This window comes from Microcaecilia unicolor, chromosome 3, assembly GCF_901765095.1.
Source record: "Microcaecilia unicolor chromosome 3, aMicUni1.1, whole genome shotgun sequence".
In the NCBI taxonomy this organism is placed as follows: domain Eukaryota; kingdom Metazoa; phylum Chordata; class Amphibia; order Gymnophiona; family Siphonopidae; genus Microcaecilia; species Microcaecilia unicolor.
In genome coordinates, this window is record NC_044033.1 from 155992259 (window position 1) to 156007571 (window position 15313).

General features: G+C 46.5%; 1 protein-coding gene across 1 annotated transcript in view; it reads right to left on the bottom strand.

The window, feature by feature from the left end:
* The window catches only part of YIPF4 (Yip1 domain family member 4), an 88129-nt gene that overhangs the window by 41840 nt on the left and 30976 nt on the right, over nucleotides 1-15313 (bottom strand). Inside the window, 1 exon segment of the mRNA XM_030196514.1 lies at nucleotides 10980-11151. Within this exon segment, the coding sequence (XP_030052374.1) occupies nucleotides 10980-11151 (172 nt within the window).

The window sequence follows — 15313 nt, forward strand, 5'->3', positions numbered from 1 at the left end:
AGCAAGTATAGAAAAAAGTCTGAGAGCCTTCTGGGGTGCGAGCTGCGTCCCACCGTGCATGCGCGGAGCGCCTTCCCGCCTGCAGCACATCTGCTTCACTTCAGTTTAATACAATAACGCAAAAATAAAACAAATTACAAAGAAACAACTCCAAGGGGAGGTGGGCAGGTTTGCAAGAATGTGAAGCCTGCTGTCCTCGAAGAATACCTGCTACAGGTAAGTATTTTCTCTTTCTCCGAGGACAAGGCTTCACATTCTCACAAGTGGGGAATCCCTAGCATCCAGGCTCATCCAACACAACAAACAATGGTCAATTGAGCCTCACAACGGAAAGGACTAAACGCAGATTAACCAGAAACCAAATGCAACTAGATGAAGGTACAGCCTGAAACAGAATAAAAATGGGCCTAGAAGGGTGGAGGTGGATTCTAGACCCCAAACAGGTTCTGCAACACTGACTGCCCAAACCGACTGTCACGTCGGGTATCCTGCTCAAGGCAGTAGTGAGATGTGAATGTGTGGACAGAAGACCATGTCACAGCCGTGCAAATCTCTTCAATGGAGGCCGACTTTAAGTGGGCCACTGACACAGCCATGGCTCTAACATTATGAGCTGTGACATGACCCTCTAAAGTCAGCCTAGCTTGGGCATAAGCGAAGAAAATGCAATCTGCTAGCAAATTGGAAATGGTGCATTTACCGATGGTGACTCCCCTCCTATTGGGATCAAAAGAAACAAACAACTGGGCGGACTGTCTGAAGGACTTCATCCACTCCATGTAAAAGGCCAACGCTCTCTTGCAGTTCAAGGTGTGCAAGCTGCTTTCGCCAGGGTGGGCATGAGGTCTGGGAAAGAATGTTGGCAAGACAATCGATTGGTTCATATGGAACTCCCACACCACCTTCGACAAGAACTTAGGTTGCATACGGAGGACTACTCTGTTGTGATGAAACTTAATATAAGGTGCATCCACTACTAAGGCTTGAAGCTCTCTGACCCTACGAGCTGAAGTAACAGCCACCAAGAAAATGACCTTCCAGGTCAAGTACTTCAAATGGCAAGAATTCAGTGGCTCAAAAGGAGCTTTCATCAGATGGGTGAGAATGACGTTGAGATCCCAAGACACTGGTGGAGGTTTGGTTGGGGGCTTTGACAAAAGCAAACCTCTCATAAAGCGAACAACTAAAGGCTGTCCAGAAATAGGTCTACTTTCTATACTTTGATGATACGCATTAACTGCACTAAGGTGAACCTTTAGGGAGTTGGTCTTTGGCCTTGCTGTTACACCAGATGGCCAACCTCCTCCATTTAAAAGAGTAATACCTCTTATTGGAATCTTTCCTGGAAGCCAGGAAGACCCGAGAGACACCCTCTGAAACACCGAAGGAAGTGAATTCTATGCTCTCAACATCCAGGCCGTGAGAGCCAGAGACTGGAGGTTGGGATGTAGAAGCAACCCCTCGTTCTGAGTGATGAGGATCGGAAAATACTCCAATCTCTACGGTTCTTCGGAGGACAATTCCAGAAGAAGAGGGAACCATATTTGCTGCAGCCAGTAAGGTGCGATCAGAATCATGGTTCCACGGTCTTGCATGAGTTTCAACAAAGTCTTTACCACTAGAGGTACGGGAGGATACGCATACAGAAGGCCTGTCCCCCAATGAAGAAGGAAGGCATCTGACGTTAGTATGTTGTGGGCCTGAAGCCCGGAACAGAACTGAGGGACTTTGTGATTGAGTTGAGTGGCAAACAGATCCACTGAGGGGGTGTCCCACACTCATAAGATCTTGCGGGCTATGCCCATATTCAGAGACCACTCGTGAGGTTGCATTATCCTTCCTCTCAGTCTGTCGGCCAGGCTGTTGTTTACGCCTGCCAAATAAGTGGAACATGCTGTGATTGCGTGCCCAGAGTCACATCTGACACAGAGGGCGAGATCCGGTGCCTTAATACATTGCAACCTGATTGCCTGTTTGAATTAGGATAATTTGACTAGACAGCCGATCTCTGAAAGCCTTTAGAGCGTTCCAGATCGCTTGGAACTCCAGGTGATTGATCTGAAGATTCGTTTCTTGGAGGGACCAAGCTCCTTGGGTGTTAAGCCCATCTACGTGAGCTCCCCCACCCCAGGAGAGATGCATCCGTTGTCAGCGCTTTTTGTGGTTGAGGAATTTGGAATGGTAGTCCCAAAATCAGATTGGACCGAATTTTCAACCATTGAAGAGCGCACACAAGCTCCGGGGACACTCGGATGACATCCTCCAGACTTCCTGTGGCTTGATACCACTGAGAAGCCAGGGTCCATTGAGCAGATCTTATGTGAAGAAGTGCCAAGGGTGTAACATATACTGTAGAAGCCATGTGCCCAATAATCTCAATATCTGCCGAGCTGTAACCTCCGAACCTTGGATGCAAGGGAGAGGTTGTCCACACGCATCTTTGGGAGGAAGGCTCGGAAATTCTTTGTATCGAGCAGGGCTCCTATAAACTCCAATTGTTGAACTGGATGGAGATGGGACTTCGGGTAGTTTATTACGAACCCTAGTAGTTCCAGCACCTGAACAGTCATCCGCATTGACTCCCAAGCACAGTCCTCCGAGGTGTTCTTCATGAGCCAATCGCTGAGATAAGGGAACACATGCATTCCCAGCTTGCGTAGCAACGCTGCGACACCGTCAACCATAATTTACTTCGTGACACACTGTCCTCATTCGGGTTTCAGGGCTCCGTCCTCTCCTGGTTCTCTTCGTACCTTTCCCAATGCACCTTCAGAGTATTTTCTAATGGCTCTTCTTCCACCCCCATCCCGCTCTCTGTTGGGGTTCCTCAAGGATCTGTCCTTGGACCGCTTCTTTTCTCGATCTACACCTCTTCCCTGGGCTCGCTGATCTCATCACATGGTTTCCAGTACCATCTCTATGCTGATGACACCCAGCTTTATCTCTCCACTCCCGACATCACAGTCGAAACCCAGGCCAAAGTTTCGGCCTGCCTCTCAGACATCGCTGTCTGGATGTCCAACCGGCATCTGAAATTGAACATGGCAAAGACTGAGCTCCTTGTCTTTCCACCCAAACCCTCTTCTCCTCTTCCCCCACTTTCCGTCTCTGTTGACAACGCCCTCATCCTCCCCATCTCTTCAGCCTGCAATCTCGGAGTCATCTTCGACTCCTCCCTCTCCTTCTCTGCCCATATCCAGCAGACAGCTAAGACCTGTCGCTTCTTCCTCTATAATATTAGCAAAATTCGCCCATTCCTCTCTGAACAGACCACCCGAACCCTCGTCCACTCGCTCGTTACCTCTCGTCTTGACTATTGCAACCTTCTTCTCGCTGGCCTCCTGCTTAGCCATCTATCCCCCCTTCAATCTGTCCAAAATTCCGCCGCACGTCTTATCTACCGCGTGAACAGATACTCTCATATCACCCCTCTCCTCAAGTCGCTTCACTGGCTCCCGATCCGCTACCGTATACAGTTCAAGCTTCTCCTATTGACCTTCAAATGCACTCAATCTGCAGCCCCCCATTACCTCTCTACCCTCATCTCCCCGTATGTTCCCACCCGTAACCTCCGCTCTCAGGACAAATCACTCCTATCTGTACCCTTCTCTACCACCGCTAACTCCAGACTCCGCCCCTTCTGCCTCGCATCACCTTATGCCTGGAACAGACTTCCCGAGCCCATACGCCATGCGCCCTCCCTGCCTATCTTCAAGTCCTTACTCAAAGCCCATCTCTTCTCCCTTGCTTTTGGCGCCTAACCACCTTCCCCATTCATGTTACCTACACTGACTACAGAGTTTGTAACCTCTAGATTGTAAGCTACCTCCACTGACTACATAAGTAGTCTTTGATGCCTGGCTTGCCTTCTTCCATGATCCTTCCACCCCCTCTCTCATCCTTGGTGACTTTAATATTCCTGCTAATGATCCTTCCAACTCTTATATTTCCAAGTTACTCGCTTTAACATCCTCCTTTAATCTCCAACTATGCTCCACCTCCCCCACTCATCAAAATGGTCACTGTCTTGATCTCATCTTCTCCTCCAACTGTTCACCCTCTAGTTTCCTTGCCTCTGATCACCATCTTATAACTTTCACACTTAAATCTCCTCCCTCCCAGTCCCGTCATATCTTATCTAATTTATCTAGGAATCTTCACGATATTGACCCTTCATCTCTATCCTCCCATGTTTCAAACCTCCTCTCTACTGTGGCACCATCCACGTCTGTCAACGAGGCTGTTTCTTCTTACAACAATACTCTATCCTCTGCCTTAGACACTCTTGCACCTTTGATGACCCGCCCTATAAGGCGCACAAAACCCCAACCTTGGCTGACTTCTAATATCCGCTACCTACGTTCCTGTACCTGCTCCGCCGAACACCTCTGGCGGAAATCTCGGGCCCTTGCTGATTTCCTACACTTTAAGTTCATGCTGACCTCCTTCCAATCTGCTCTTTTTCGCGCCAAACAGGATTATTATATCCAACTGACCAACTCTCTTGGCTCTAACCCTCGACTTCTCTTCACCACATTGAACTCTCTCCTCAAGGTGCCCCCTCCCACAACTCCCCCTTCATTATCTCCTCAGACCCTTGCTGAATTCTTTCACGACAAGGTTCAAAAGATAAACCTTGAATTCTCTACCTCGCCACCTCTCCCCTCCACTAGTCCGTTCCGCTCTCTCTCCTTCCCCTCATTCTTTTTCCTCCTTTCCTGAAGTTACTATAGAGGAAACTACACTTCTCCTTTCTTCCTCAAAATGTACCACCTGTTCCTCTGATCCCATTCCCACCCACCTTCTTAATGCCATCTCACCTGCTCTTATTCCTTTTATCTGTCACATTCTCAACCTCTCACTTTCCACTGCAACTGTCCCTACTGCCTTTAAACATGCTGTGGTCACACCTCTCCTTAAGAAGCCTTCACTCGACCCTACTTGTCCCTCTAATTACCGACCCATCTCCCTCCTCCCTTTTGTCTCCAAATTACTTGCGCGTGCTGTTCACCGCCGCTGCCTTGATTTTCTCTCCTCACATGCTATTCTTGACCCACTACAATCTGGTTTTCGCCCTCTCCACTCAACCGAAACTGCTCTTACTAAAGTCTCCAATGACCTATTACTGGCTAAATCCAGAGGTCTCTATTCCATCCTCATTCTTCTTGATCTTTCCGCTGCTTTTGACACTGTCGATCACAGCATACTCCTCAATATCCTGTCCTCACTTAGATTCCAGGGCTCTGTCCTTTCCTGGTTCTCTTCCTACCTCTCCCTCCGCACCTCTAGTGTTCACTCTGGTGGATCCTCTTCTACTTCTATCCCTCTGCCTGTCGGCGTACCTCAGGGTTCTGTTCTTGGTCCCCTCCTCTTTTCTATCTACACTTCTTCCCTTGGTTCATTAATCTCATCCCATGGCTTTTCCTACTATCTCTATGCTGATGACTCCCAAATCTACCTTTCTACCCCTGATATCTCACCTTGCATCCAAACCAAAGTTTCAGCGTGCTTGTCTGACATTGCTAACTGGATGTCTCAATGCCACCTGAAATTAAACATGACCAAAACCGAACTTCTCATTTTTCCCCCCAAACCCACCTCCCCACTCCCCCCGTTTTCTATTTCTGTTGATGGCTCTCTCATTCTCCCTGTCTCCTCGGCTCGAAACCTTGGGGTCATCTTTGACTCTTCTCTCTCCTTCTCTGCTCACATCCAGCAGACCACCAAGACCTGTCGTTTCTTTCTCTACAACATCCATAAAATCCGCCCCTTTCTTTCCGAGCACTCTACCAAAACCCTCATCCACACCCTTGTCACCTCTCGTTTAGACTACTGCAATCTGCTTCTTGCTGGCCTCCCACTTAGTCACCTCTCCCCTCTCCAATCGGTTCAAAACTCTGCTGCCCGTCTCGTCTTCCGCCAGGGTCGCTTTACTCATACTACACCTCTCCTCAAGTAGCTTCACTGGCTCCCTATCCGTTTTCGCATCCTGTTCAAACTTCTTCTACTAACCTATAAATGTACTCACTCTGCTGCTCCCCAGTATCTCTCCACACTCGTCCTTCCCTACACCCCTTCCCGTGCACTCCGCTCCATGGATAAATCCTTCTTATCTGTTCCCTTCTCTACTACTGCCAACTCCAGACTTCGCGCCTTCTGTCTCGCTGCACCCTACGCCTGGAATAAATTTCCTGAGCCCCTACGTCTTGCCCCTTCCTTGGCCACCTTTAAATCTAGACTGAAAGCCCACCTCTTTAACATTGCTTTTGACTCGTAACCACCTGCCTCCACCTACCTTCCTCCTTCCTGTACACAATAATTGATTTGATTTGCTTACTTTATTTTTTGTCTATTAGATTGTAAGCTCTTTGAGCAGGGACTGTCTTTCCTCTATGTTTGTGCAGCGCTGCATATGCCTTGTAGCGCTATAGAAATGCTAAATAGTAGTAATAGTAGTAGTACCTACACTGACTACATAGTTTGTAACCTTTAGATTGTAAGCTCTCTTGAGCAGGGACTATCCTTCCCCATGTTAAACTTGTACAGCGCTGCGTAACCCTGGCAGTGCTATAGAAATGCTAAGTAGTAGTAGTAGTAGTACTGCTAGACATTTTGTAAAAACCCTGGGAGCTGAAGCGAGGCCAAAGGGCAATACGCGGTACTGAAAGTGATGTGTTCCCAGATGAAATTGAAGATACTTCCTGTGAGCCTGAAGGATCGGGATATGAGTGTATGCATCTTTTTTATGAATCATAGGAAGAAGGATGCCTAGGGAAACCATCATGAACTTTCTCGGACTACAAATTTGTTCAGGGCTCTCAGGTCTAGGATGGGACGCATCTCCCCTGTCCTTTTCTGTACAAGGAAGTACCTGGAATAGAATCCATGCCCTTTTTCCCCTGTTGGAATGGGTTTGGCCGCTTGGGCCTTTAGAAAGGCGGAGAGTTCCTCTGCAAGTACCCGCTTGTGCTGAGAGCTGAATGAATGAGCTCTCGGTAAGCAATCTGGAGGTTTGGATAACAGATTGAGGGTGTATCCAAGACAGACTATTTGAAGAACCCACCGGTTGGAGGTTATAAGAGGCCAACTTCAGTGAAAAAATTTTAACCTCTTTCCAAACGGCAAGTCATCTGGCATGGCACTTTGACTGTGGCTATGCTCGTCCCTTGCTTTTGCTGAGGAGCAGCAGGGGCCTTGGGCGCACGCGGTTGACGAGAACGAGTGCACTGGGGCTGAGTAGGCTGACGAGCCACAGGAATGTACCTAGGCCTGGAGTAGGAATAGGAAGCACTCCGCAACCCACCAAAATACCTCCTGGAGGAGGAGGTGGCTGCAGAAGATGTCCGGCGGGAGATTGAAGACATAGCCTCAGTTTGCTTTTTGATCTTGTCAGCGACCTCTTTGACCTTCTCTCCGAAAAGATTATTCCCCCAGCAAGGGGCATCCGTCATTCTCTGCTGGGCCTAACAGTCCAGATCAGAAACACAAAGCCAGGAGAGTCCGCGCATTGCTACACCCTAGGCAGAGATTCTGGATGCCACATCAAAAGTGTCCTAAGTGCCCCTGGCCAAGAACTTGCAACACGCCTTCTGCAGCTTGACCAACTGGCAAAAAGGTTCAGCCTACTCCGATGGGAGAGAATCAACCAAGTCCGACAGCTGCTTCACCGAGTTCCGCAAGTACATGCTCGTGAAGAGCTGGTATGGCTGGATACGGGTGATGAGCATAGCGGCCTGATACATTTTTCTCCCAAAAAAGTCCAGGGTTCTAGCTTCTCTGCCTGGGGGAGCCGAGGCATAGTCCCTAGTACTCATGGCTTTTTGGAGAGCGGCATCCACCACCATGGAGTTGTAGGGTTACTGAGATCTCAACAACCCAGGTTCCCCGTGGATCTGATATTGGGTATCAATATTCTTGGGGGCCACAGGGACAGACAGAGGGGATACCCAGTTCCGTACGAGGACTGCCTTGAGTACCTTGTGGAGAGGAGCCATCACTGCCTCTTTAGGTGGAAAGGTGTAGTTCAGGACCACGAGCATCTTGGCCCTGAGCTCATCCTCCATTTCTATGGAGAATGGAATGGCCTTTGCCATTTCCTGTACAAAGGAGGTGAAGGAGAGACAGGTGGAGACAGTCTCCTCTCAGGTGGAGGGGAAGGGTTAGAGGTGATGCCATAGGACTTATTGGAAGAAAAGTACCTGGGATCCTCTTCTGATTCCCACGAGTGCTCCTCTTCAGTGTCGGACAGCACTTCCCTCAGGAATGTCCGAGACTAGGCCCGTCTCAATGTGGAGGACCCATGTCCTCGAGAACGGTGTTGAGGAGCCAGCTCCTGCTTCGACTCTGACGAAGCTTCCGACATCGTAGGAGAACCAGCCTGGGAGGGAATCGACACCGGAGCTGAGGGCCAAGCGGGGCTGCAGCGGAAGGCATGGCAGGCACCCCCCGATGCACATCGCTGCATCAAGCCCTCCAAGAGCTCAGGGAGCAGGGTCCGGATATGCTCATCGACAGCTGCCATCGGTAAAGGCAGAGGGGGCTGGTGTGGGGTCTGGTTGCCGAACTGCCTGGGGTGCGCAAGCAGGATCTTGGCTGCTGGGAGACAAATGCATTGGCACCTCTTGGATGGAGGGGGAGCGGCCCTCCTGGCGTCGATGCTTCTCAAGTGCCGAGTCTTTTGGTGTCCCGGAGCTCCCGGGACTGTGAGTCGAAGGAGATTGACTTCATCGAAACTCCTCAGTGCCGATGAAGATGACATGGAATCCTCATGTCGCTTCGGTGTTAGATTCGATGATGGTCGGTCCTGGGGGACCTGCATAGCAGGAGGCCTTGAGGCAGGTGGAGATCCACTCGACACCTCACTGCTCCCAGTGTCCCAGTGTTTGCTGCAGCCATCCCTACCTGGAGTCCTGACGCTGATGCTTCCTTCAATGTTGACGTCGCCGACCTTGATGTCGAAGAACTAGACCAAGCTCCAAAAAGTTTTTCTTGTTGGGCTTCTCGGGAAATTTGTGTCCTTTTCTTCATACGAAAGCAAAGGACACAATTTGCCGGTCTATGGTTGGGCCCAAGGCACTGAATACACCAAGAATGTGTATCAGTACTTGAGATGGTCCAGTTGCACCGGGAGCAATGCTTGAAGCCACTGGGAGTCTTACGATGACATGGAAGGGAAAATGGCTCCGGCAAAATCAAAAGTCGCGATTGTGCCTGAAAAAAGGAAAAGGCACAAAAATAATAAACCCATTCGGGCAGGTCTAAATGGAACCTGCGATGAAAAAAGAAAGAAAACTTAAACGTGGTAAAAAAAAACTAAGAACAGGATTTTATTTTTTAAATAATAAAAAAAATAAGAAGAAGAAGAAGAAAAAACGCGCGGTGAGGGCTCTTCCCGGGCATGTGAGTTGCAACAAAAAGCGCAGCTACTTCCTCTTGCGGAAAAGAACTGAAGCGGATATGCTGTGGGCAGGAAGGTGCTCTGCGAAAGTACGGTGGGACACAGCTCACGCTCCAAAAGGCTTTTGAACTTTTTTCTATACTGGCTAACGTGCCGAATCCAGGGCAATGAGGATAGTCTACTCACTTGTGAGAATGTGAAGCCTGCTTGTCCTCGTAGAATGATGGTTACCCTTTGTGACTTGGGGTAGTCATAACTTCACTCACTCTGGGCCAAGTGGCAACTGACTAATTTTAAGAACCTGGGTTTTTTGCCCCACCCAAAAAGTTATGACAACAGCAAAGCAGAAGCCACATGGCTTGGGTTTTGGGAGGTGGGAGTTCTGTTTTTTGGACATACCCTTGTGATGTGCTACGATACCTCTAAGGCAGATTTTAAATGGCAGAAACAGGACTATAAATATTAGTGCTCTGGGATTCAAGTTCACAAACCAGACTGGGAGACTAACTCCCCTGTATTTTATTCAACCATTCTACAATACTGCTGTTTTCTGTACTCACAAGACAACTATAAAACCTTTGTCTCAAAATCCTTCCATCAGTTAAGGAATGTGGAAGTCCTGGTTATTAAATTTGATCATGGTGCCATAAAAAAATTATGGACTCCAGTTGTAAGAGATGCTCGCTGAAAGCAGCTAAGAAATATATTTGCAGCAGGACCCTGATCTTCCAAAGTCCCTTCTGTTTGTCAATTAGTCTTATCCTTACTTACTGGTAACTGAATTCTTAGAATCACCTTTAAGAGCTCTCCATACCAAAGCAAATAGAAGACAAACATCTTTCCTCTGTACCAGAGTTTTCAGTGCAGTCCTTGAGACAAACCCAGCCAGTCAGGTTTTCAGGATATCCACAATGAATATCTATGTGATAAACTTGCATGCACTGCTTCCACTGTATACAAATAGATGATTTTTAAAAACCACTATTTATATAGTTGGGCCCACAGCATGTGTGGTTTTGAAGTGTGAAAGTTGTGGGTGTGATTTTAACAAGTCAGAAAAAGTATGCTTGCATTTCCAGTTTTTCAATGGCAATATAAACACTAGAAATCGGAATTTATGCCTATTCTGAGGAATGCATGTCAGTTAACTCTTCATTTTGATGAGCAACTCGGGGGAAGTGTATTTAACAGAGTATTCTAGATTTGCTTATTTACTGACTCCCTTGGATGTCCAATTTTGTAAAATCTGGCATTTCCACCAAAATGCATAGGTTGTAAAATTAATTCTTACACATGTAAACACCAGGATTTTCATATTCAAAACCACAACACAATTTTTAGCACACATTTGCAAAATGGATAGCAGGAACAGCTATTTTACAAAGTTCATGAATTATTTTCTGCATTCTTATACATATTTTTACAAAGGTTTCATCTTAAGTGAATCTTTTGTAAAATACTAAGCAAAAATTGGGCTTTTGTCTCTATTGATATTCAATGGGTTATTAGCGGCATGGCTAAAACAATTTCTATGTTCTGTAATGGATGGGGAAGACTACGACAAACATATCAACGTACTTACCCTGAACTGTCCATATAAAGAAATCATTGAGAAAAACAGGACTACTGCTAGAGGACCCCAGAAATCAGGATTATCTCTCACAACTTGTCTGTTAAACCCAAGAGAGGGCATTGGCATCAACACACATCGTATTTTGTAATAAATATCCTTCAGATCAATGTCCAACTCCTCCCTGCAATTTCATAAGAAAGTTCATTAGTAAGAGGACAAGTTGAGAATCCTTTGTTTCCTGTTTAGTTTACTATATTAAAACAGTGTAAATTAGTTAATAAGAGTCTGATGATATATTTAAAAACCTGCTAATTAAAATGCACACTGGTCCTACAATTCTGGTCTTTATGGAAACAAATCTTTTTACATAGATTTGGAATGACACAATTTATGTCCGGGAATAAAGGAATATTGAAGAGAAGCTTTCCTTAAGTAGTAAACCGTGGCATGCAGAAAAGGCTTCTCCGAGCCATTTTCTGATCATGGTAGCAGCTAACGAAAACGGAATGCAGATGAGCAAATTAGTATTATAATGTGTAGAAATCGTATTGTAATGAGATGAACTACCGTTTTCCGATTGCCAAACCGTGCAAAATCTAACGGGAGGTCTGCACCTCTCGTTGGGGCTGTGCAGGATTTATTCGCCTTTAAAAACTTCTATAAATTTAACAACAAAAAAAAATTGGAAAAAAAAACGTCCAAGTGCTCGTCTAAAGTGCCTAACATGTACGTCCTTCACTAAAACAAACAAACAAACAAACAAAAAAAAGGACGTTCCTGACAAGCATTTGGACGTTTTTCCCCCAGATTTTTTTGTGATGGGTGTCCTTCTACTGCCTATACTGACCACCGCCGGAAAGAATTGGGACGTGCGACGACGTCCAAATCAAAAAACTATTTGGACCTCTATTTCAATTATGCCCCTCCTCCAGGTCTCTCTCAGCCAATCACAGCACATTTAGCTGACACCAGTGACAGCTAAATGCGCTGCGATTGGCTGAGAGAGACCTGGAGGAGGGGCATAATCATAAGAAAAACACGTCCAAGAAGGACGCTTATCAAAAAATATGCAGGGGAAAAAAAAGTCCCATCAGGGACGTCCTTTTTTTTGTTGTTTTTTTGAGTGAGGCAGCCTGTGTCTGGTCCTGCCCTGCTGTTTCAGAGTGGGCGACTCGCGAGAGGGTCGGGTTCATCTCCTTCCCCACCTCTTGGTGCACAGCTGGTCCCTCTTCCCTAGGCATAAGGGTGGAAGCTGGGTCACTCCTCGTCTTGCCGGCTCAGGGAAAGAGGAGAGAGATCAGCTGTGAGGTACGGGGTTTGATTGTTTTTTTAGTGAAGGTATGCGCTCTGCGCATGCTCAACCGGCCGACTGGCTTCCGAGGGAATAGAGAATGCAAGTAAGCTACAACGAGCAGATCATTTGCATTCCCTTTCCCTTTGGAATCGGTAAGGGAAGGGCTCTTCAGAGGACCTTAGTGCATCTGCCCCTTGGTGATTTTGCTCCTGCTGTGGCCCAAGAGTGGATGATTACAGGTGATGGAGATGAACGAGTTAAAGAGAAATAAGGTAAGAAAAGAGGTGTCAGTTTTTATCCTTGATTCTAATAAAAATATTTTTCCTGCTGTCACCTAAAAATTGTACACTTTTCCAGCCTTAAAAGAGCTGTCTTTGATAGGCTTAAAGGTTGCAGGTTGCTCCTCTGTTAATTTCCCACTGTCTTAGGCTCGAGTGCATCACCTGCTGGCATGACCCAGTTCTGCAAACCCCATGGTACAAGGAAAAGGAATAAGTCTCCTGAGTTGCAGTACAATCTTTCCACATCAAATTCTTTTTCATAATAAAAGGATAACAACCTCAAAATGTAATTTGAAAAGATATGATCTTAAAAAGGGTGACTGAAAAAAAAAAGAAAAAGAAAAAAGCATGAAAGAATCAATATTTGGGTTTTTTGGAACTATCATAGCCAACTTGGGATTCTTAGCACATTCTATGAAACAGAAAATGTACAATATTCTTACACATATAAAACACAGGTTATAAGTGTTTTACAAACTGCATTTACTCCCTGCACGCTATGGGGTTTATTTTTGAAAGAGAAAAATATCCAAAAACTGTCACAAAGCAGCATTTGGACGTTTTTCTCAAAACATCCAAATCGGTATTTTCAAAACCTATTTTGCAGATGTTTATCGATGAAATTCATCTGCAGTGTGTCGAAATCACAAGGGGGCATGTTAGAAGCAGGATTAGGCGGGCTTAGGGTGTTCTTAACACTTGGACGTTTTATAGCCATAATGGAAGTAAAGAAAAACGTCAAGGTTTAAACTTCAATGTTTTGGTCTAGACCTTTTTTCAGAACAAATAAGGCACAAAAAGGTGCCATAAATGACCACTGGAGGGAATTAGGGATGACAACCCCTTACTCCCACAGTGGTCACTGATCCCCTCCCATCCCCCTAAGATGTGAATGAAAATAGTACTTAACAGTCTATATGACCGTTTCAGATGTTATAGCCAGTTCTACTAGAGCAGCAAGCAGGTCCCTGGAGTAGTGTAGTAGTCAATGTAGTGCACTACAGAGAAGGGAACCTGGGCCCATACCTCACTCCACGTTACACTTGTCATGGAAACTGTGAGCCCTCCACAAAAAACCTACTGTACCCACATATAGGTGACCCCTTCACCCATAAGGGCTATTTTAGTGGTGTACAGTTGGGGGTGGTCGGTTTTGGAAGGCTCAGCATACAGTATAAGGGGGTAACAGTGAGATGTGTATCTGGGAGCTTTTATATTAAATCCAGAGCAATGCCCCTATGGTGCCCCATTGCTCTTCTGGGATGTCTGTGTGGCCAGTTTACTACGATTGCTGGTTCCTCCTACATCTCAATGGCTTGATTTTGTGCGTTTTGCACTTGGACTTTTTTTTTTTTTTTTTTTCAAAAATGGAAAGCCTAGAGCACAAAACTATCTAGGATGTGGATGTTTTCGGAAGAAAAAAAAAAAAAAAAAAGAAGAAGAAAAAAATGCCCCTCCACACCAGAGTATTTTTTATGTAATCAGCTATCTACACTGTATAATTTATAGAAGGAAAAAACGTCCTCAAAGAGCTCATGGATATAACTTATCTCTAGAGCTAAACCGGATCAAATAGATCCTCTCTTCATCAAAGGAAACTTAAAAAAACCTTCAAAAGTAGAGTCCTGACCACAGACCTCTGCATGTGGTTACTCATGAATTGTTGCTACAGAATACATAGACTCAATCAAAAACTGTAGATCAAGCTGCAAGCTGAATGGTACATCGAATGTACTACAGTAACAAAAAAAACACTTATCTGTGTGGCTTGTGCCTACAAGCTAATCTTGTGCCTGTTTTTGTTGCAAATATCATTTTGCGGAGGTTGGAAAGTGGCATGCCTGTAAAGACCCCAGAACCAAAATCAACACAGGGTAAATCTATTCCAAAAGATCCCAAGATGGCGGGGGGTCCTGCTCTGGTTACTGCACTTATATACTAAACCTCTCCAAAGTCTTTGGAAAAAATAACCAACAAAACTACCAAACCAATGGAGGAGAAAGGCATCCGACGCTAGTCTGCCGTGTGCCTGTAGTCTGGAACAAAACAGAGGCAGCTTGTGGTTGGTCTGAGAGGCGAAAAGGTCCACTGAGGGAGTGCCCCACTCTCGGAAGATCTTGCGTACCACTCTGGAATGGAGCAACCACTCGTGCGGTTGCATGACTCTGCTCAGTCTGTCGGCCAGACTGTTGTTTACGCCTGCCAGATATGTGGCTTGGAGAAGCATGCCGAACTGGCAGGCCCAACGCCACATCCCAACGGCTTCCTGACACAGGGGGCGAGATCCGGTGCCCCCCTGCTTGTTGATGTAATACATTGCAACCTAGTTGTCTGTCCGAATTTGGATGATTTGGTAGGACAGCCGATCTCTGAAGGCCTTCAGTGCGTTCCAGACCGCTAGGAGCTCCAGGAGATTGATCTGAAGATCTTGTTCCTGGAGGGACCACAGCCCCTGGGTGTGGAGTCCATCGACATGAGCTCCCCACCCCAGGCGAGATGCATCCGTCATCAGCACCTTCGTGGGCTGCGGGATTTGGAATGGACGTCTCAGAGTCAAATTGGTGCGAATGGTCCACCAGTGCAGCGAATTGCGGCAACTGCAGGACAGGCGGATGGCATCTTCTAGATTCCCGGTAGCTTGACACCACTGGGAAACTAGGGTCCATTGAGCAGGTCTCATGTGAAGGCGAGCCATGGGAGTCACATGAACCGTGGAGGCCGTATGGCCCAGGAGTCTCAACATCTGCCCAGCTGTGACCTGCTGAGAC